The 23,997-nt window shown below is 41.9% G+C and overlaps 1 protein-coding gene across 1 annotated transcript; it reads right to left on the reverse strand.

Annotated features, from left to right (window-relative positions):
- Positions 1–441: 441 nt before the first annotated feature.
- cmtm4 (CKLF-like MARVEL transmembrane domain containing 4) lies at positions 442–23,686 on the reverse strand. The gene is made up of 4 exons (XM_049598416.1): positions 22,892–23,686; positions 14,575–14,751; positions 4,372–4,470; positions 442–3,848 (listed from the first exon to the last, which is right to left on the reverse strand). Exons 1-4 carry the CDS (start codon positions 23,075–23,077, stop codon positions 3,684–3,686), a joined length of 627 nt encoding a protein of 208 aa, XP_049454373.1. The 5' UTR covers positions 23,078–23,686; the 3' UTR covers positions 442–3,683.
- Between the last annotated feature and the right edge of the window lie 311 nt (positions 23,687–23,997).

The raw sequence follows: 23,997 nt of genomic DNA on the forward strand, positions 1-23,997 counted from the left end.
GATACATGGTTTTCATTGGACAGCAACAAAAGTCAACCATACCCCTTTGCTGTGAATACACAATTTAAAAATAATATCAAAATCAAGACAAACACATCACCGTTTGTGAATGAGGTCCCTTGAAGTTTTTTTTAATGGTTTGCCCTTCTGTGCAAAAAAATGTTTGAATAAAAAAAAGTGAACTATTTTTAATAATGTCCAAATCACTTTATTTAAATCATCACTATAAACTGATGTGAAGCCTTTTGCGAATGTTTTAAATACAAAAATACAGCTAAGTACGGCTCCATGCTGTACAAGACAGTTCATGTTGTAATCAAAGCACACAGAATCAAAAAGGAAACAGAAGAGCGTCTCGCCTCTAAGTTCATTCAAACAGTCACTGATCATCTTCACTGTTTAAAGCACAATCTGGAAACTAGTGGAAAGCATTTATTCTCTTCCCCATAAATACAAATAGTTCATAACATACTGTAGCATAAAGGTGTATATAGAGAGCTGCAGCTTGATAGAGTTCGACAGATATGATGGTCAGTTTATATTGTCAGAGAGCACAATGCACTTGCATGACTGTGTTGCAAGGTCTGCAGTACAAATGTTTATGTGGATATCTTTACATTACACTCAGAAACAAATCCATCGATGCAAGAGAAAGACAGGATAACAAATATGATTGTCTGTTCATAAAGTCACCAAACCAGGAGATTAAACAGTTCTACATATGTAAGTGACATGAGAAAAGCATGATTACTCAAGCTCTTTGTGTGGTGTGGAAACTTTTCAGGCTTGTTAAAGAAGCCATACAGTTTTTATTTTTCATTTAAACCCACAGTCAAACACATTCCCCTCTCTCACTGCTGTAGTTATGTGGCTGCACAGTCAGTCCTCTACACCAGGAGATGGAGCCATAGAGTCGATTTAGACCCTGCACACTCACCCAATATACATACATTGGTCTCAAACAACAAAGAAAACACACACGTGTGTAACTGTAGTGTAAATTCAATACATCAGAGCCACGTAAGACATCAAAAATCAAGTTGACATTTCTTCCTTCATCTTAAAAAACAAATGTTGATGTGTCGTTTCAACATTCAGCCTCCTGTTTGTCAAGTGCACTGGCCGAAAAACAGAAAAACATTAGCGACAAATCTGTTTAGCGCTCTGTATGCGTGAGCTTCATAACAGCTGCAGTGTGGAATGATAGAGATTTCATAATACATGACGTGTGTGATAATATACTGTAGATACATATGCTGCATGCAGATATTTCAATTCAACCAAATACAGAGTGAAAGCTGTGACGACAATGCTAGAAGTACCACATTTTTATCCCACCGTCTCAACCTTTATTACTCTTACTTTTAAAATGAATTTCCATTCTCTGTGATAGTCCCATCATGTCTAATAAAAGGCAGGCATTAAGAAATGCAGTTTGAAGCACTCTGTGATTTCATTTCAAAAGTTTGCTTAAGAATTAAAGATGGAAGGAGCGTGTCAATACCTGAGATAGTCAGCAGGCTAAGGGCACCTACTGATGTTTTAAAATGAATCTCACTGATGTACCGTCAACAATCGTGTCACCCGAAGCGTTGGATACATGCAAAAGTAACAAGATACTGACTACCTTATTAGCGCCTGACACAACCTACTCCTGGCTCACAGTGTTGACCCATCACAGACCTCAAAAACAAAATTCTAGGAATGCTGATGTGAATATTTATGGTTAGTTTACACACAAAATGGGAAAAAGCAGGTGGAATGGCAGAGGTGGGACCAAGTCATTAAGTCTAAAGTCTTTGCACTCAAGTCCCAAATCAAGTCCCAAGTCTTAAACTCTGAGTTTTGAGTCTCGACAAAGTCACCAAACGTAATGCCATTTTAACAACATAGTAATACCGTTAGCTAAGCTTTAGCTTGCTATGCTAATATTAGCCTTGACTTACTGTTCTTTGTGCAACTTTAAATGTTGGACAAAGCTGGAAGTTGTTGTGTCATTGTCTTTAATTTTCATCCCGCATGTTTTGCATAGTCATTCATACATTTCTGCTTATCCTGTTGAGGGTTGCGGGGAGCTGGAGCCTATCCCAGCTGACATTGGGCAAGAGGCAGGGTGTGGACAGGTCGCCAGACTATCACAGGGCTGACACATAGAGACAGACAAACATTCACACTTACACCTACAGGCAATTTAGAGTCACCAATTAACCTGAATGTCTTTGGACTCTGGGAGGAAGCCGGAGTACCTGGAGAAAACCACGCTGACACAGGGAGAACATGTAAACTCTGCACAGAAGGGCTCCCCCACCCTGGACTCGGACCAGGAACGAACTTCGAACCTCTTACTGTGAGGTGACAATGCTAACCACTGCACTACTGTGCAATTCTTTTTTTTGTTGACCACCATGTAGTTTTTGCACACAAATAAAATTATCTTTGGTAGCGTAACGTTCTTCATGGTTCTCTCCTGCAACTTGACTGAATGCTGTCAGACTGGTTTCAAACAAAGTGGATCTGACGAATTAAGTGTCAACTTGCTGGAAATGAACAGCGCTATCGTACGTTGAATCAAGAAATAAATCAATTTGTGGCTCTCTTTTTAAATAATCTTTGGGTTAGGGGGAAGGTATCAAGTATTTTGAAGTCAGGCTCAAGTCTAAGTGAAATCACAAGTCATGGGTGTTAAAGCTCAACTTAAGCAGCAAGTCTTTTTTGATTTTGTCAAGTTGAGTCTTAAGTCATCAAATTAGTGACTTGAGTCTTGAGTCCCAGTCATGTGATCTGCGTCCAGAACCTCTGTGGAATGGAGTATTTTTTATTGTGGTCTCACAACTGTGTCAAACCCACTGCATGCATTTGTGTTACAACAAAGTAAATCTTCTTCACTCACTTCAAAATGTGGACCTTTTGTTGTCTTTTCTGCAGTTAAGAATGACCCTGTACTGTTGCTGCATCACTGCTGGCAGGAAAGATCTTAGAAGTGGCCAAAGGTTGAATGTTAAAGGCATTTGTAAAGTTAGTCAAGACTAAGGGGAAACAAACATGATTAAAATATCTAATGTCAGCCTTGCCCACAGGTAGAAACTAAAGGCTGATGTCAGTATCTAAGATGAACAGTGAAGTCGTGATGCTTCTGTTGTGCTGTGGGTTACTGTGTGCTGCTGGTCCAGTGGCTTCCTGAATCCATGATCACATTTGTTACCACAGACTTCACAGACAGCGGCATGAAATATTGTAAGCAAACTGTACAAAAGCTGACCTTCTTTAACTCTTCACAGTGAAACACAAAACTTTCTCAAAAGCCAACACCTACACCAGAACAGGAGTTGGAGCACGGGCTCTTCGTGAAAGTCATCTTTCATACTGACTTTAAAGTTATGTGGATGAAAAGTTTTACAGAGAATACCTTCAATCCTGACTGGAGCTCTTCACTTCAGAGTCTTTAAGTGTCACTGAAGCCTGATAAACAATGCCTCAGTGCTCATCTGTGACCGTAAATGAAGATGTATTCAGTGGCTGGGCGGGCAGAAAGCGCAGCTGAGGTGTTGTAACGAGAAGTCAAAAGCATGTGGCGAGTTTGAGATGAGCCCTTCCACTCACGACTTGATTAAAATACTGAGTCCATCTCAGTCAGCTGCCCGTAGTGTGGCTTTCCTTTAGTCTGTCTGATTGTCTGCCAGTGCTCATGCGAGCTCGGGTCTCGCTTCCATTTCTCCACGAGACGCCGTGCGTGCTCGCATGTACTCGCTGGTCTGAGCCGCCCCTGGACACCCATTGCCGCGGCGCCATCTCCGTACTGCCAGGAAGGTGTTTATTCCATACACACCTGTCACCAGGAAGCCGAAGATCTGCGTGGAGACAGGAAGTAGAATAACAATGTCTGAATTTGAATGGGACCCAAAGGACTAAATACAACATGGCCACACAAAGTTGATTTAGGCACAAAAAGCAGACTAAAAAGCTCACTTGATTATAAGTGCATGAATAGACACACACAGATAAATGATTATAATCATGCTTGCTAAAAATACAGACAGTGGTCTAGTGTTAATAAATGTGCATGCCGGTTTATTTTGGCAGCTCTCTGCTAACTAATCAGAGAGCATTGGACTCAGATCAGATAGTAACTGGAGCTACCAGGCAGCAGCAGTCAGGTAATTCAAACATAACCAGGAAAAGTTCTTCGGTCTCCTCAGCTCACACACACACACACAAGATTAAACAGTCTGATACCTAAAAGAGACGTTTGCTGAACTCCTGGCTGACACTAATCAAAAGCATCTATATATTTCTGCTTTGAAAGGAAACTTCATGCCTGATAAAAGGGAGTTCGTAAATCTCTGGCAAAAGAGGACGGCTCTGACGACTCACCACTGCTGCTATTTCAGCTCCAGTGTTGTGGTTGATGCAGGCCAACACAAGAGATGACAAGAAGAAGAAGAAGGTGCTCGCAGCTGTGTTAACCAGGTCCTGTAGGAAGACACAAGAACAAGCAAGATAACATCAGACTACAGATCAGTACTACAGCACAGTACTATATTTTCAGGACCTGAGTACAGAATATTTCATGATGGGAGCAGCTGATGCAAAGAATTTAACTTTAACCACAGTCACAATATTTAATTTTCAGTACCAATCATGGACTGTACAAAACAAGTCGACCTAGCCTTTGTGACATCACCCACTGGTTTATGGACTTTGGTTTTGAAGCCTTGAGTTTGGCATTTTGGCCATTGCAAGTGGCCATATTTGGACGAGAGGGTGGAGCTGTGGAGGAGCAAGGGGTGGATCTGACTGAGAACCTGAGGAAACCACCGTGGTGGAAAGCCAAGCCCTAAGACATACCCTGCTTGGGGTATCATAATTTCCATCATAATTGGGGTATCATAATTTCCAAAATGAAAGTCATGCTGTACTGAAGAGGGCTTAGACCTAGTGATTAACACCATAAAGTCATTAGGAAATTGTTTTCTGAGGTCATGAATCAAGTCTCTCATGGTATACTACAACTGGACTGCTTTATGCAACCAGTGGAGTTGCCCTCTGCTGGCCATTAGAAAACATGCAGGTTTAAGGCACTTCCCCATTGGCTTCACTTTTCAGACCCACAGGTTGCCGCTTAGTACTGATAACAAAACTTATTTAGATACCTTGTTTAAGGAATACAAACATGTTTTACTAAAAAAGTATTTCTTCATTTCACAATAGCAAAAAATCTTGAAATCTTGACAAAAACATATAGTCTGAAAATGGTAAAGAAGAGAGCAATATATGCCATTTTTCAGTACTTGTTGCTTTATACACATTGTCATTACCCAAAAAGTATAAAGGTCTAGTGTGTAGAATTTAGTGGCATCTAGTGGTGAGGTTGCAGATTGCAACCAAAGGAAACTTCTTCCATGTGCCAAGCATTTAGGAAAACTACATTCTGGGAACCCATCAGCTGTATTCGACGTCGATTTTTTGGCATTCCGGTTTGATCTGAGCGGAGGAGGCGAATTTCCGTTTCCGACTTCCGTTTATAGATAAGTAAATATGCTGAACCATTGCGATGGATTCAGAGTTTGCTGTGACGCCAATTATGTTCCGCCTCGTTAGTTCACCGCACGGACCGTTTAACCTGGCAACAACTGCAGCCGGCTCAAACATGATTGGCGAATATCACACGGACTACAAACAGCCTACAACCGGAAACATTCACTGAATGTAGAGTCTGCATATAGAGACTAGGAAAACTATGGTGTTTGGTTTGTTCATTCTGGGCTACTGTAGAAACAACAAAGCAAACTCTGTGGAAGAGGACCCACTTCCTTTGTAGATATAAACGGCTTATTCTAGGGCAAGGACATGCATGTCCAAAGTCCAGACCTGAGGCCAACTGTGTCTCGCAGAGAGATGTTGGTTAATATTAATATTATTGGTTAATCAAGTAGAACAATATTTTTTCCTTTGACTTTACCATGGCAAGACTATCATATGGTTTGTAGACATGCAGCAAGTAGGACAAGCAGAACTAATGTGTTTTCATAAACACATGGTAAACAAGCAAATGTGCATGACAAGCATATCATGCTAGGTACAATACATAGCCACAGTAAAGAAGCGTAAAGTCGACAGCAAGGGCTGCCGCTTTCAGGAATGGTGGAAACTTGAATACACTTATAGATGAAACAGTTGTGTTTGTCTCATTTGTATGTGATTTTTTTTTAATAGCCCGTATGATGTGTGAAACAGCTGGCTCCCATTCAATTAAGTTTGGAAACCCCCTTTCTAAAGTAATGAAAACACATTTTTTCAGGTGATTACACACTAATGAAAACGTAGTTATGAGTATTATATTCCATTTCTGCCAATATAGCTCTTCAAGTCCTACACACTGGACCTTTAAGGTTCAATACCCAGCCCCACCTGAAGTATATAGCATATATAAATTCAAAGAATATGTAGAGAAAATATCTTCTAATACAGTGGTCTTTACATAATCCTGCAAACAGCTGCCTCCTGCATTTTACATTTCAGTCATTTTTATTTTTCCTCACAGCAGGAGATGTTTGCTGCACCAAAGTGTATCACTGAAGTATTAAAACAATGATGAAATTTCAATTTCAATGCAAAAGTAATGCTGCAGATCAGTACAATGGAGGTATCAATGATGATACCAATCATCTTTTGTAGAGTCCACAAACATCAAAGGTCTTTCTGCAACTATTTAAACCCACGTTCGTCTGAGCAACAAGTCTGACGCCACCTCCAGGTAGGACATCCTGCATAATATTGTACCATGTTGAACAAACAAAGAGTTTGCTCACACTCTTCGAACCAGCCAGACTGCATACTGACGCTTCTCCATGAGTTTAAAACTGCAGGAGGGCAAAGAATCCAACAGCACATAGTTAAAAGCCACCTAGCACCTCGTATTACGCACAAACACACGTAACTCTCTCCATCCCCCACCATTTTACACAGGAGAATGAAAGAGATACTTCCCTTTCATGTTTTACTCTCCTGTTTTCAGCAGCACAGGCAGGCAGCGAAGGGTTAATAATGAAATGCTCAGCCTGACTGGGGCACGGCCCTCGTGATCACATGCGTGATTGTGATCACGGCAGACATGGTCTCTCATATGACACACAATGCTCAAACAATGGCGACTGGAACAGACACTACACACAAACGTGCACACACACACACGCACACACACACACACACACACACACACACAACAGATGAGGCAGACTGCTCAGCCGGCCAGAAAAACTTTGCAAGTGATCCTGCAGTTTAATCAGTTACGTGCTGATATGAAACCATGACACCTCCTTCTAACTGGCACAGTTAATATGCACCAGCATTATAATCCCCACACACATTACTCACAATACACACACACTGCTGTCTATCTAGCCCAACCGGTCAAACAGGAAATACTGTGTATTCACCCGTCAGTTCAGCTCCTGCAGTTGACCCTCAGCCTCTCTGTTTCACTCGTTTCCCAAATTCCACGTTTTAACCAGGCCAGCACTCTGTGAAACCTTAAATGACACGAGCACAGACACAACCAAACCACTGGCTCTCCGGCTTATTATTGGCTCATATCTTTGTTTCAGAATCTTCTCTATCTGCCGAGATTCAGAGTATTGGTCCAAACTAGCATGGTTTAAAAACAAAGAAATTAGTTGAGCTTTAAGCTTTTCCTGAGCCAGACCTGAACCCAGAAGACCCCAAAAATAAATGCTTCTCCCGGTCAGGGAGTCAAACAGGCAGACATACTGTCCATGACACTAACAAGGAGAGGTGTAATGCACTTGTAGCAAGCAGTTAGATAATATTCTCAGTTAATATTGACCAACATTGTCTAGAGGAACAAAGTCTTGTGACTTTACCTGTGTAAACTATTAAATAAAGAGTTGCTTATTTTGTAAAAAGAGTGCTTCCTGTGCTATGTATGTGCCTAGTGTAAGAGAGAGTCATCTTACAGGCTCACCACTGTCATCAAAAATCAGTAACAATTGTATTTTCCACTTGTATATCAGGTTTGCGCACTAAAGGGTGCTTGTTCAGGGGTAAATCATATTAAAACACACAATGTTCCATGTAACTGCATGTTGTCCTCTGTTTCTGTTTTGCTCTTAAGATAAAAGCTACGAATACTCAATGGACTGCAACTATGGAAACCCTGGAGGACAAAGCACAATACTAATTATAAAATCTCTTCTCCTTACGGTCGCAGCGAGTCCCACTGGGCTCCCAGAGAGCTTCATGCAAAAAAAAAATCTCTCTGGCTTTCATATCTACGCCTGATTCCTTCTGAAAAGACAAATAAAGATAGCAGGGAAGTATTTCATGTCTTTTGTCTGCCTGGGTGGCAGACTTCAGCTGTCAAAACCCAGAAAGCTTTTATTGGATTCTGCTTGTAGGTAAAGTAAATACAACATGAGGAAAGCGGTCTCTGCTCTGAACTGATGATAGATTAATGACTATAGCTAATAATAACCACAAACCTCAGCTGTGTGTGTGTGTGTGTGTGTGTGCGGATTCAGCAGAGAGATGTAGATCATTACCGGGGCAGAATAACCCAGGGTTAAACAAAGAAACAAGGTTATACACATGCAAACACACTGTACATACAGACAACATACAGGAACTGGAAGTTCAAAGAGTCAGGTTAATCCTTTGCTTGCAATATGATCCTGTACACAGTGGTACTGCATGGATGCTGTGACACTGGTGTGTGTGTATTAGGGATGTAAACAAATACATTATTGAAAGATAAATAAATAATGCTCATTGAACAAAGACAAAACAAACACCCATAAATCTGATCTGTCTGATCTTGGCTCATACCCATCATATTCTGACCTCATTATGACAAGCACTACACCACAGTGAGAACAGGAATGACTTTCTATGATGCAGATTTGCCAAAACATGAACAAACAGGCTATAAAAGACAAGATGCAGGTAGTCTCAAATTCAACGCTGCTTGGGGTTAAAGTACAAATCAAGTTTTTTTAAGCGCATGGTTAAAATATTCTGGTTTTTGTACATTTTTTTGGCAGCTATATACATATGAAAAGTATATATTAAAGTAGCAAACAATTTAACAAAGAAAACTAAACAATCTTGTTAACATCTAACATTTTCAGTCAATAGACTGCTGCAGGGATGACATTATTTTGTAGGCTGACCTGGAAGATAGCATCGCCCTGATTCCCTCGACAAAAAGCCAACGAGATATTTTCGTCCAATTTTGGATTACTGCAGAAAATAAGCTTGGTGGCAAACAAAAGTTTACAATACTAACATGTATTGTTCAGCACCATAATGTAATGTTAGGTGTAAATGCAATCACCAGAAGTAAAAAGCTAATGTTAGGCTATAAACAAATTACTCCACGGTTGCATGGCTTCAACATTAGGTGTTTCTCAAAGTCAAGGACAGATCCTTAAATGGCTGACTTTCAAGGATGCTACATCATCAGTTCTCGCCTAAGGACTGTTCCAATGTCAAGGATCCTTCAAATTCCACGAAGGACAGAGTCCTTTCTTTAGAGAATTTTCAAGGGTTCATGTGTGTATCCTCAGTGGGTATAAAGTACCCATAATTCTTTGTGCATGATTTGAAAACTACACGGCAGAGCTCGGCAGGATTTAGATATATATGTCATTTCTTTGGATTAATATCTCCAAGAGTTTATAATCCAGAAATATATTTGCCCTTAAAGTCACGAAAGTCACAAATGTAAGCAGTATTTTTGTGACTTTCATGACTTTAAGGGCAAGTATATTTCTTTGGATTAATATCTCTAGGAGTTTATAATCCAGAAATATATTTGAAACTAACTAAATATATTTCAAACTAACCCCCTCAGTCCCCAGAGGGTTAATAACCCACACCTGGGGGCACTCCCAAGCTTGTTCCAATGAGTGTTCCCCGAATGCTAGGAAGGATTCTTGCCTTGCCTCTGTAGGATCCTGTCCTACCATGGAAGGATCCTTGACTGTGAGAAACACCAACTGTCACCACAATGAGGCTGTGATGACATTCCGCAGTCTCATTTAGCCTCTTGTTAGCAACCATCTTTTTTAAGACACATGAAGCCTTCAAAATTCACATGTGGGGTATTTACTGACGCATTTTATGTTGTAGAACAAAATGTGACCGTCTCTTCAGCTTGTGTTAACCACAGACATTATTTCAGGCATCTCTCCGAAAAAGCCATTCATAAAACCCATTGACTTCCAGACGAGGGAACCGGGAGCACTAAAATGCTAACTCGTTTCCGCAGTTTAAGACTCATTCCTGCACCCCTCTATACAGATCTTTTATGTGAAGCAAACTGAGACAGACAGTAGCTAATGTGTGAGGCTGTGACAAGCCCATTCATTCATAACCAATTCATTCATGCATTAACTCTGATGAGGTCCTGTCTGTCCCCACAACAAAACCAACCTGAATATATCAGACACACTGGCAGGGTAAGCAAACCGTTGCTCTCCTTTCAAAAAGAGAATAACAACACTAGTATCTCTCTCTCCCTCCTCTTGTGAATGTTGTGCAGTGTGTGTGTGTCCTCAGCATCGCCCCATTTCTTTCCCAGAGCCCCTCAGCATGCCCGACAGTTATTTGGCTGTGAGAATTAGGACAACAATACACCGTGTGGTCTGCCTTTATCTCTTTTTCTAGCCGGTTGAGCAAAGCAAGCTCATTCACGCAAAGTAAAGTTCAACAAGTCACCGAGTGGCTTTACAACAGGATCCCAGGACTGCAGTCACTTCCTTGTTGAAGGGGTGGGAGAAAAGGTCAGGACCTGTGTTTCCCCCTCCGTGCTGCCAAAGTCATCATAGAGGGTGAATTGGAGGGGATGGGATCACATAGCACATAATTGTACGATCAAAACCACATTATAAAACAGCTCAGAGGAGGGATGGCTGCATCGGTCGCCGCTTTGGAGTTTGGAAACAGGGAGAGGCAGCAGAAGGGTTAACAGTTGGTTAACACTCTGAAATGCTTACTCATAGTGAAAATCCCAGGGGCCTAACGTGACTGGAGCTGCTTTGAACTTGACAGACATAAACAGCGTGGGGTTCGGCCTACAACTGCGGAGTGGAACTCAGCATCATGTGCTTGTTAGCCACAACAGTTTGTAGTCGGGGCAGACCGTGAAATCAAACTGATGCTGCAGTTTAATCACCAAATGTAGACTGCAGAGGCTTTTTGTGTTGTAAACACAAAATTTGTTGTCCTCCAAATATAGACTCCTCTTCACTAGATATGAAAGACTGAATATTTTTGCACATACCAGCATGTTTCCAGCAATAACAGTGAGCCAAACCGCAGCCCACCACAACCTCTTTGAAGAACAACCTCCTCTGTGAGTCTAATGGCAGCCCACAACCAAACTTCTACACACGCCTGCGCACACAAATACACATGTTAATTGCATATTTCTACACTATTAATCACCTGAGAGGAAAAATAATTAACCAGTCAGAGCTGACATGAGGAGGATCAGCGAGCTTCAGGAGAAAAGAAACAGAATGTGTAAGAAGAACAGTAGGATTTTAGGTTTTATAGACTGCCACTCTGAGACTTTAAAAAGCATTCGTTTGGCGTCATTCAGCCAAAAGTAGAAGCCAAAGTCACTCCCTCTCTTCATGTATGAGGTGGAATACTGTACCAAGGATGCCATAAAGCAATCTGATAGCTATGGTTGGATTTGGACATCTGGCTCAACATCCATTACTACTCTACGTACGCTGTGTGGCCTCTGGAAATACAGTTTAAGACATTTTTTCCACTCCCCTCTGTAGAGGATACTTGGCTGCAGCTCAGAACACGCCAACGTGTGTATGTAGGCAAATACTGAGAGCCAACCAGTATCTGCTGGAGAACACCCACCAGCTCATTTGCTTACAGCTGACAATGCATATCCTGCTGGTAACACTGAAACTGTACGCCTCCCCCAACTGGCTCCATACTCGCTAAAGTTTCACGTTTCATTGGTTTAATAAGCTCCTTCTAAGCCTCATAATAAATACAAGACTACACACTTCAAGCAGACGTCCATTTCAGACTGTTCTCATGCACTGATCAGACATATACCCACAAAAAGTAAAGCACCACAAATCTTATAAAACCCACGTAATCGGGAATGCTACGATCACGTGACCGATGTGCTGATGGGTGAGAAGAAGGAAGTAAAGACTAAAAGTCAGCCTAATGAGGCACGCTGGGGTAGTGGAGGAGTCAAACAACACAGGACTTTCCCCAAGAGGCCAGTGTTCATGTGAAACAAAGTGAATTCTGAGCAATTTTAAGGTCACCTGGTTTGTTTTCCTTCACCACGCCTACATAATTTTCCTTGCCTTAAGAAGAAGAAAAAGAGGAGGAAGAAGAAGATATACTTTATTAATCCCAAGGGGAAATTCTGTTTTTTCACTCTGTTGTCATATACAGACAGGCCCGAAATACACACACATACAAACAAGACCTATACATGGATAAAATGGAGAGATGTCAGATTAAGGGGGCTGCCCATGGACAGGTGCCCCAAGCAGTTGGGGGTTCGGTGCCTTACTCAAGGATACCTTGGTGGTGCACAGTGACAAGCAACACTGTGACTACACATTTTCTGTCTGTTAAACTTTCACAGTTTAAATAAGAACATAACATCGACTTAAACATAGAGTAACAAGAGTCTACAGTCATGCTGGCAGCTGTACCCCTAGACTCAGAGATGCCTTAAATTAAAGTCGAACCTCAGTATGTTAAAATGCAAACAGTGCCGATGCTATTATGTCCATGTTTGGCAGGAATAATGTTTACTATGTTCACCATCGTAGTTTGGCATACTAGCGTCTGAACATCTGCCTAATTGGCAAAAAACACACAGTACTACTGAGGCTGCAAAAATGAGTACAAGATAATTCAACTAGCCAATTTACCACCCACTCAGAGAAATTCAGCAAAAAGTCAAGCTTGAAGGAATACTTTGCAGAGGTTCTGCAAATGTTTAATGTGGTTATAAGGACTTAAAGGAATACTTCAATCAATAATGCACTTTTTGTTATGTTGAACTGGTGAGGAAAACTTTGTTTTTCTCACATGCCTCCACTTTGAACAAAGAATCCGACAAGGGTTAAAATTCTTCATGAGCTGGAGTAAAAGCGGTTCACATTTAACAACAGCAAAACTCTATCAAAACACCCAATAACAAACTCTCACACAACTCGTGCAGTATTACCCAAGTCTCATTTATCCAGTTGTATGCTCAGTACTTCCCAAACACATGCATTTTTGTTAAAACTTTACCATTATCATACTTCCATAACTGTCTCACGCACAGATGATTTATGTGCCTGGGCAAGCATGTAAACGCACGTGTTTACTCAGGCATGCTACTCATATGGGTAAGGGTTTTAAAATTGTAAGGTTTAAGCAGAAATGCTTGGGATGATTTGATATAGTTTTGCATGGACCCCTCTGACTTTGATTCAGTCAGGAACACTCGTAATACTTTTAACCATTTACTGCAACAAATGGAAATACAGCTTGGTGTTGAGGGCTTCGTTCTTGAGGTGCTCCCTGGATTAGACAAGCAGCATGCTAGAAGTCCCATAGTACACAAGAGTAGGCCCAATCAAGATGTTAAATACCATTTTGACCTCAGAGCTATGTTAGGATTCTGAATTAGAAAGGTGGAGGCTGGGGTGGTGGAGGTAAAGTTTTGCCAGCAGCGGTGTGTGGCAGCATTAGCGTAGCAGGGATCATTGAGTAGGAAGCCATACTCAAATGGACTGCCTTGTGTGGGAATGGGCTGTGATTGGCGTGTGACTGATTAGAAACAACGATCCAATCAGCTGGCTGTCAGCTGATTACAGTATGACGATGTATGACTCCTGCATGAACTAACGCAAAGCTTAATTTCATCAAGAATATTCTTGTCTTTGGATTCTCCGTTCACCTTGGAAGCACACAAGAAAAACAAGTTTTCTTCACCAGTTCAACATAACACACAGTGTGAAACTGACATACAAATGATCATTTTGTGGGTGAAAAATTCCTTAAAACCATATGAACTATTTGCAGGACCACTGCTTTTCAATTTGCCATTATAAGATGAGGCTGCTAGATTGCTGACAACCTGTCATCAGACTCTCTGACAGAATATGAAACAAATACAATAAGGAATTACCTTGACAATAGTGTTTTTGTTGTAACCAAATACTTCCACACACTGTTTTTGCAAATTCACTGATGCCGTATTCCATCCAATTGTAGTATTATGTTCAGTATAGAGACAGATGTAGCCTGATGATCCAAGCTCAAACTCCCCAGCCTTGCAATCTCTTCAAAGCTCAAGAGTGGAAACTTTTCCAGTGTGTCAGATTCTACAGTTTCCAACTCTAGTCGCCCCTGTGGTTGTGAAAGAAAAAACACTGCAGCAAAAAGGGAACGCTGTTACCTGCTGCCATTTTCACTCGTGTCACATCCCTATCAACAAGCTTTTGTTCTAAAGCAGTCAAATGCATCATGTTTCTGGTCCTGAGACACTTCCTGTCTGGCTGTACCTACCGTGAGGCTCCAGTTGACGTGGGGCACCTTGTTGTGCAGGTTGAGGCTGAAGATGAGGAGGAGGACTCCTGTCACCACAAAGGCACTGCAGCTGACAAACTCGAAGAAGTAGACCCCCCCGCAGGGAGAGCACATCATGATGGTCTCTATGCAGATGAATCCAATAAGTGATAGAACCTGGGGTGAGGAAGAAGAGAAGGATATGTTGAGTATACTGTGTATTTTAAATGGAACCTGGATAAATCTCAGTCGTATGAAAGTTTGAGCGAGACACTGCGTAATATAAAAATGACAAAATAAATGCTTACACCGCTCTACTGTAAAATACTGTAGGTTGTGCCATTTCCGTAGCTTTGTGTGTGTGCCTGTTAGTGCTGAAATTCCAAGCTTTCCAGATGATGAAGTGATTGTCCTATGAATAGACCAGAGGCTGTGAGCCCATCTCATGAGTCCCACTCCTGGCAGCCTGAAGATGCCTCCCTGCAGCCAACATCCATCAACAAACCACAGTATGGGAAGAATTCTGCTATTTAGGTGTTCCTCTTGCCATCTAGACCCCGACAAAACCACACACAGATTACCGATTGGCTCAGAGCGGTCCAAGACCCAGAGACATAACAGAACCAGGAGAATGCCACTGTGATATATTACCGACCTGAGGCAGCCGAATTCAAACCAGTTTAGACCAGATCTGCTTGGTCTACCAGAGCGGGACAGGTCTGACATTTTGTAATAAATGTTGATACAATATATATTGTATAATAATAGGTTTGAGCTGAGGGGATGATTGGAGGTTTGACTGTGAGAAAAAGTCCATGGCGACATTTTGAAAGCTCAAGAAGGCAAATGGCACAAACACTTAGGGCCATTATTAACTAAGCTTTTAACTCTTTGTATCAGACTCACTATGCACTGTATCTGGATTTTTATTGTCAACTAAGGTATGCCTTTTGTCTTATCTGTATGACTGCATGCTATCTATCCTGCACCACAATAGTGTTTGATCACATGGGATTTACAAATGTTCATGCAAACTGCAAGGGCCAGTTTGTTTTGCATGAGCAGATGGGATTTTACAAAGGTGTTAAAAGGACGTGAAGGTTTTCTTTTCCTTTTCTTTCTCCTTCATTTGCAGAAGGTGCCTAGAAGTTGCATACAACCCCTGTTAGTGTAATTTCATGCAAAGTAAATCAAAAGTGTCATGGCTGATTTAGAAACTGCCAAAGCAGAAAAAAACAACAAATGGTATTTAGTCCCAGGCTGAGTGGGAAAAACTGAAAGGTTGTGCAAAATATTTTGTTGACGCATGCTTTCTCTAAGACATAGGGAAAACCATCACATATGTTTCTAACAGTTCGTGTTAAGATCACCAATCAGTTCACAACACTGAGAGAGCAGAAAACACAGGCGGTGTCAAGTTTCCAATAAACTGCAGCAGTCATTTCTTCCATGAACAGATGACTGAAGTGCTGCTTCATTAGCTGCTTCTTCTCCATCAGCACGACACTTGAGTGTCTCACTGCTCCAGGTCGCTTTGATACAAGGTTGCGAGTAAATGAATTGTCCTCTGATGATATTGAATTTTTCAATAAAGTTTATAAAGTCATTATCAGAGAAGCGTGTGAATTGCACAAGCGGTGGCTTGGTGATTAATTCTGCTTTAGTTTCAATTTGTTTTCACATATTAGTTGGATAATTAAAAGGACCCCTGGCTGCAGAGAGGGCAGGTTTTTGTAATGCAAAGTTATTATTTCAGGCAACTGAGCTTGGGTGAGCGTCATTTACACTCAAGCTCACATCAAGCAAGCTTTAAGGCCCACAGTCATCATTAAACAAGGGTGCCACCAGTTTGAAATCCACTTCCTCTGTGTCACTGGGGCAACAAAGTCAGGGGAAATGGGCAGGCATGAGTTAAGGGATGTGGTTAGATTATCTAAAGAATTTGGTGGGCAGAGAGAGAAGGAAGAACATTAGAGAAATGATCACAAGGCTGCTACGTGTGGAAGAGTAACTGTCATGGGAATGGGGAAGAGCAATGGAAAATCACATGGACAAAATGGTCCGACGACAAAAAAGTGGGGAAAACTGACTGTCGAAGATTAGACTACGCCATGCACCTGTAGTTTAAAACCAAAGGTACTGATAGAACACATTATTCCCTAACTCCTTGTACTTGTCCCTATAATACATGACATAACACTAAGTGCCCCAGCATGAACCCCTTCTCAAAAGACTTTCTAAATTTTTACAAATGTTTTACCAACATAACAAATGACTCCACACGTATAGATGGACACAATCGACCAAGCATAAACCCACCGACACACATAGCACTGGCCTGTAAGCTCCCCATGCAAATCTATCTTCAAACTGCTTTTGATATGGAGATGAAGTAAGAGCTGTCACCCACGGTTTGTGTATGTGTGTGTGCAGAAAAAGAAGATGCAAGAAGAACAGTGATTCAAAATCGCAAAAACTGAAAATCTACTTAAAAGGAATGGGTATTTACTAGTTTATATTCTGCCTGTTTTGGTATGCCTATTCGGGACTGATGCTTTTTTGCAAGTAATGAATTCTAGCTGAAGCAAAAGCAGAAGAAGAAGCAAAAACCCGAACAGTCTCATTAGCAGAAGACCCCCCCCCCTCCTCTTTCCTGGCTCTCAGCAGCTCAATAGTCGGCCCTATTTGTCCACTTTAATGAGCAGAGTCTACTGTTTCTGACAAGCATAGTGTTGTTGTGTGGTGACTGGCACTGGTGAACTGTCAGCGGAGAGCTCTCCTGTTTGTGACAAGACGCTTTGTCCAGTCTTCCAAATCTGAGGCTGAGACATCACCTCACAGGAAACACTTAAAGATCCACAGTTAGTGGTGGGACTTTCTGGGCGCCTCACGATTCGATTAGATTCCGTTTCAGAGTCTTACTAAATTAAAATAAACACCTGACTTTACTTCCATTATCTTTATCAATACAAGTAAGTTATTTCACCATTAAATTGGTTCAGCCATTAGAAACGTACAGCCCAGTTTTATAAAATTGTTAAAGATTATTATAATGGCAAGAATTTAGTTTTAAATTTCTAGGGCAGAATCAAGCCGGAATCGTGATGCATTTTTGAATCAATTTTTTCCCCCCACGCCTAACATACAGTGATGCATGTACACAACAAGTCCAGCAGTCACACTGATACACTGCAGACAAGAGAAAGCAAAACCACCATCAATACGACAAAGGTTTCATTTTGTGCAGCTGCTGAAGCCTCATTAGAGCATGTAGTTGGATAGCAATCTGTCTGTGACTGTAATACAACCAAAAAGGTTACACCCAAACAGGAGTGAGGGGCTGCATGGGCCGAGGGGTGATGTCATGTCTCTTGAAGAAAGCATATTGCTTTCCCCGAGTCCCTGTGTAGCAGGTGTCAGGCAGCCATGGGGGAGGAGGCGGAGGATCACAAGGCACCACACTGGATAATCTTGTAAGTAATGATTTTATGTCAACCTTCACCCCTACACACACTATTCATCCTGCATGTGCAAGCGCACAATCATGCACATCAACTCTCTTTCTCCTCTCTCTCCAACATGCACACAAATCCTTATCTTTGGGATTAATGCACATTATTAGTTGCCTTTAAAGGCCTCTTGAACTCAGATCCCCTTCTTATACACCATCTGTTCCAGGCAGAAATTAATGGAGGAGAAAAGAGGCCTTGCTGTGGAGACTATGCAACATTATATGCTGCACTCCGAGTGCTATGGGACCTCATGCACACACACACGCACACAAAAAAATTACCCAAAATGTTGAATATACTTCAGCAGCAGCCCACAGTCGTGTATGTGACGGAAAATGTAGCCTGAATGTAGGTTCTATTTCACCCCAGAGGATAAGGTAAGTGTGTTGTGTAGGCAACGGCATACATGTCTCCCCACATGCGTGCACAACGTGCTTGTTTTCTTTACATCTGCCTACAAGCTCTCAATAAGTAATGTTTCAACCAGAAGAGAATGGAGCATATGGCGTCTCTCTCAGAGCAGGAAGTGCTCACTGACATTTGGGAGCATCTGGTAACTTCATTACACAACATCCACAGACTGAAAAAACACCTTATCATAAGATTTAATTACCACTCCATAGAATAGGACTTAAAAAAGGGAAACATGGGTTTGCATACCACCATAAGAGCATTGTTATTCACCATAAAGGCATGAGGCTTATTGGGAAACAATGAGGGTTTGATTAGTGTACTGTCAAGTCCTATAAGGTATCAAGTTCCCGTCAGTGTAGAGGGGCACAGACTGAATATCAGTTGGTCTTTGTTGACCCAGTCACAGCAAAGAGACAAAGAGAAACCTGCTGTCAGGATGGACACACCTCGCTCAGGTTACAACCTACTGGGGGTTGTCTCTGGTCAGTGCGCGGCCAGGAGCAGCCGGCGTTTCCATTCATCCAAGGAATGACAAGTCAACTGGCTCTATAAAAAGCCTCTGCAAATGCATTTTAGTGATGTGGTGTGCAACAACAACACAGCTTTATTAGCACTCAGCACCTTGGTCTGCGCATAGGGAAACAGAGAATTTCTCAATAAACAAGGGTCAAATGTTAAAAATGTCTTCCAAAGTGCAAACAAGACCTGAATGTAATTCACTTTAGCAAAGATATAAGGAAGTATGAATATCGCCAGAGGGGTTTTGTGAGGCATTTAAGGCCCACTAACTTTTTAGTGACAACAGGCAAATCTGACATCATCGCACAAGCTTTACATTGAACCCTTAATTCATAAAGCCGAACTCCTTATTCCTCTGTGTGTGCAAAAATCTGTAGTACAATTCAGCATGTATTGTACCGAGCCAGTCCTTTCTGCATTGATGCTTATCATTACTCCATTTAACTTATTCCTCTGCAAAGATGATCCATTAACAACACACCTGCCCTTTGAGCCACACAGCAACTCCCTGTTGAAACAGTGATATGAATAACAGGCACAGCACCTCCTTCCTAGTGTTTTCCAGATTAACTGTGTCACTGAGCTTGTACGGAACAGAGCACGCAGTCATTGTCATCCATCCACTCTAAAAAAGATCATTAAAAGGCCTCAGCTGGCACGGAGCTAAATGATTAGAGGGCAGAACAGTAAAAATGTGAGCCAGTGAAGCTATTACCGTTTGGCTGCAAGCCTTATGGGCCTCCTCTAAGATACTAAATGTAAACTTGGATGACTTTCAACGGTCCTGTCCTTGTCGGTGAAGGAGATACGACTAGCTCAAACTGGAAAGTCAGTATCAGCGCTGAACAAACCATAGAAAGAGCAAACAAAAGGAACTTAGATCATGTTTATACACCTGTATTTACCTTAGCTGTACTATACCTGTTAGGTTTTACAGCATATAATATATGTGGGAACCTCCAGGCACAGAGATGGGTGTGCCCTTGCTTTGTTCTTTATTGTTTTACAAAGTATATCTGCAATATTTGCAGCATCTCTATCATATCTCTATTTTTTTTTGCAGCATTTACATTCTGTGTGTATCACTGCCTTAGCAATGTTGTGTGAAGGCTCTATTTACTATTACGTTGCACATGTGGGCACTGGTGGTACGTGTTCTGATACAAAGACTCATCTGTGGAGCTGGTTATTGAACCTAGATAGGTTTAAGGTGTTGCATACTGAAAGATGGCATCAAAAGTGTCGTCAAATTTAAACTGTATTTTATTGAGGCAAAGTTTTTGTACAGCTGTTGAGAAGAAACTTAAAGGTCCAGTGTGTAGGATTCAGTGGGATATATTGGCAGAAATGGAATATAATATAATAAGTATGTTTTCTTTAGTGTATAATCACCTGATAATAAGAAATGTTGTGTTTTTGATACAGTGAAAGAGCTGTTTATGGGGAGCAAGTCCTCATCCACAGAGCCCACCCTGTTGCACAGCCATGTTTCTACAGTAGCCCAGAGGGACAAACCAAACACTGGCTCTAGATAGGGCCATTTCCAACCAGAGCATCGGAAAAACATTGATTTTTGAAAGTGAAACTGCTTTATGTGTTTTTACTAGTTTAAATCAGTGGATCACTGTTTGTTTTAGAGAGGACGAGACCTCTGCAGATAATTCAGCTCCTGGTAAAAACCTCCTGAACGACTGCATCTTAAATTATCAGAGGAAAAAAGGTGAGCACACATTAGCACGTACTGGACTAGCGGCCCATCTCCGACATGCCGAACAGCATTGCAAAAACACTCATTTGTAACATGAAGCTGCTATATTCAGTGTTTGTACCAGTTTAAATCACTTGGTCTGTTTGTTTTGGAGCAGAAGAGACCCCTGTGGTTAATTTGGCTCCTGGTAGAAACCTCCTGAACAATGGCCACTGAAGGCATTCTAACCGGGAGAAGTTTCAGCTGGTTGCAATTTGCAGTCCTCACCACTAGATGCCACTAAATCACCCTGAATCTTACACACTGTTCCTTTAAGAATTTCAGCATATTTTGTTAAATGTAATGGGTTAGTTGAAAAAAACATATTGTTATTTTAATGCAAAGTATCAAAACAGTACTTTATCAGTACTGAAATTCAGGTTTTGTATCAGCCTAAATATTAGAAGGTTTTAATGATATGCAGCCCATATCACTATGGTGTTGCATGAAAGGAATCCCTACTATTCAGATATTTAAATAATCATGTGCATGCATTATACATATTAAAGCCATGAGGCCAGGCACCAGCATGATCGCACACATGAATAATGAGAACATGATTTTTAATGTATTGCATTTCTCTATCTGTGGGCAGCCTCTGCAGCTAAAGGAATATTCAATACAGAAATAAAATCATTTTTGTGCTGTCAAAGACAATGTTCTATCATTCTGCTGTGAAACAGATGAAGGCTGCGAATATGAATCTCCCTCTTAGTTGCCGCCTGCTCCAAACTTCTCCCACGCTGATGACAGATGGCTCCCTATCCTAACTTCCCACGTACACAGAGGTAAACATTACAGGTGTGTGCAACAGCACAGGCTGACTGTACTCCTCTGTGAGACCGGTGGGACACTCAGACACCCACAAGCTTAAAAATGTTTTCAAACTTTATCTCAAGTTAAACAAAAAAGTTTTAAAAGTGGAGCAGAGAAGAAGCCAGCAGTCTGAAGGATTATCTTCCAACGGTTTGGACTTCTAGTTTGCTTGTGCTCTCCACAAACATTGTTAGAGGTAATTGCTAGTTTCCTCAGCTCGATGGTTTTTCCTGTTGTGGACACACTACATCATGTGTATGAGTGTGCAGGCCTGCGTCTGACTTTTTTGGCACCAGAAGAAGAGAAATTGCTCTGGCTCGATAGATATTTCCTCCTCTGGTGAATTGTCAGAGCTTTGGGAGCCCTCATTTCGCTTTGTTGGTGCCTCTGTCCCGGCTCAGACATCTGGTTTAGGTGTACTGATATGAAATAACAGAGAAAATGTGTTTTTCCAGTAACCTCTACATCCTCAAAAAAGTCCCTCAAGAACGTCTAGCTTATTACAAGACACAGACAGTATTACAAAAGTCAGTGAAATCACAATAAATGCACTGATTGCACCAAAATGTACCACTGAAACACATTTGAGTCAATGTGCATCCTTCAAAATAAAAGTATACTGAAAAATATGGTGTGCAAAGCATTACTAAACACCCCTACACTTTCACATGTCAAGGGGTAGGCATGCTCAAGGGTGTTGGTTTCATTTCAATACTACTGGGGACACATGCATGGGGGGGTTTGGAGGTGCCCTGCCCAAAAAATTGGAGTGTCAAACACTTAATTTCCTACACTCTGATGATTTTATACGCACCAGTTTTGCCTTTTCAGCCTCAATTACAGTGTTAACATCTTAAATTATGTCAAAATAAAAGTCCTCTGCTAGTGTCATGGTTTTATTGCACATGTTCTAAATACTGAGGCGGGTAAGTCCCTTGCACCAACCCCCCCCCCCCAAAAAAAAAAAAATCTACGCCTGTGAGCATACTGTATGCGTGAAACCTGACTGACCACTATTAGGGATGTGGTGCAGGGTAAACCAGGACCTGTGGAGCCACATGTTTTTGAATTAACATTTGGGTTAACCACTTGAAGGACAGGATCAAACAGTAAGGCTAATGCTCAGAATACAGTACAGATGTTAAGTGAGAGCTTTTAATAATAATATTTTCCCTTAAGATATTTGTCCATATGTTAGTGGCAGCTCAGATGTTATCCACCAATGGTGCGTCATAGTTTGTTTTACTCACTTTCCCGAGGCTGCCCATCTCTGAGTATTACAGTAATGTACGGTCGTGCTCAGACTTACCACTTCCACCGCCTTTAAAATCCCAAAGTATGACTTGAGGTACTCCACGTCGCACCTTATCCCCCCCAAAACGTTCCTTGAATGGACGGGCTCGGTGGTGGGTTGATACGGACTGCTGGCCCCGGAGATCATGGAAGTGTTGGAGGCCTCGCCGTCAAAGCCCTCCGCCTCCTCGGTGGTCCTCATGATGACTATCGGGAGAAGCTGGACTCTCGACGGGCTGTGTTACCACATATATCCCCACGCTGACAAACCGCCTGGATCCACCTCACGGGCGCAGGTTATGTCTCGGAAAGCACACTTTGTTCCATGCAGGTCTGGGAAGTGGATGGAGAAAACAAACCAGACAGTCCACTTTTCTCACAGCCACCCCACGGGGAAACAGCCGCGGAGGGTGCGCTTTAACATTACGCGCAGTCAAATCAGGCTGGGGACGGTTTAATGTAACCCTGCGCTGTTTCCTCCTGCGCGTAATGTTGCGTCTCTGCAAAATAGCCGCACTTCTAACTATGTTAGGCGGGTCACTTGTTAGAATCCCAGTGTCACTTCACCATGGACGATTCTGGATAGTTCGGCAGCACGGAAAACAAATGCCTACCGGGCTGTGTGACTCGTCTCTGCGGCCGAAAAACATCCACCCATTATGGCCCAGAAGAACCGAGAGAGAACCTTATTGTGTTTCCTATTGTAAACTTAGCCTGGTCTTTTACAGCAGCAGCCTACACTGAGGCTGCCTGTATGCTGCTACTCGCTATGGATGCGAGGCAGGCTTGTCTCCGCCCCTCTGAAAACTGCACATTCTTGTGTAGGCTCTGCGCCCCGCTTTAAGTGCTCCCAAACAGGCTGCAAAACGAATCCAGCCGGAACCACGCCGACAGGACCCAGATCTGCTGCATTTTTTCTGTCTCCTACACTGCTCCTTTCTCATCGTGCGTGCCTCCAACCAGGCCTGATGACATGATTTCTCTATCTCTCAGAGGATTGCAGTGTGAAGTTTATACTGTACTTAATCTTCCGGGGCTGCCTATCACTGTAATGGTCTCTACAGTTTCCTCTGTTATATATAAAAGCTTATTATCCCTCTAAAACAAAACTTTAAACACCAG

This window comes from Epinephelus fuscoguttatus, linkage group LG2, assembly GCF_011397635.1.
Source record: "Epinephelus fuscoguttatus linkage group LG2, E.fuscoguttatus.final_Chr_v1".
In the NCBI taxonomy this organism is placed as follows: Eukaryota; Metazoa; Chordata; class Actinopteri; order Perciformes; family Serranidae; genus Epinephelus; species Epinephelus fuscoguttatus.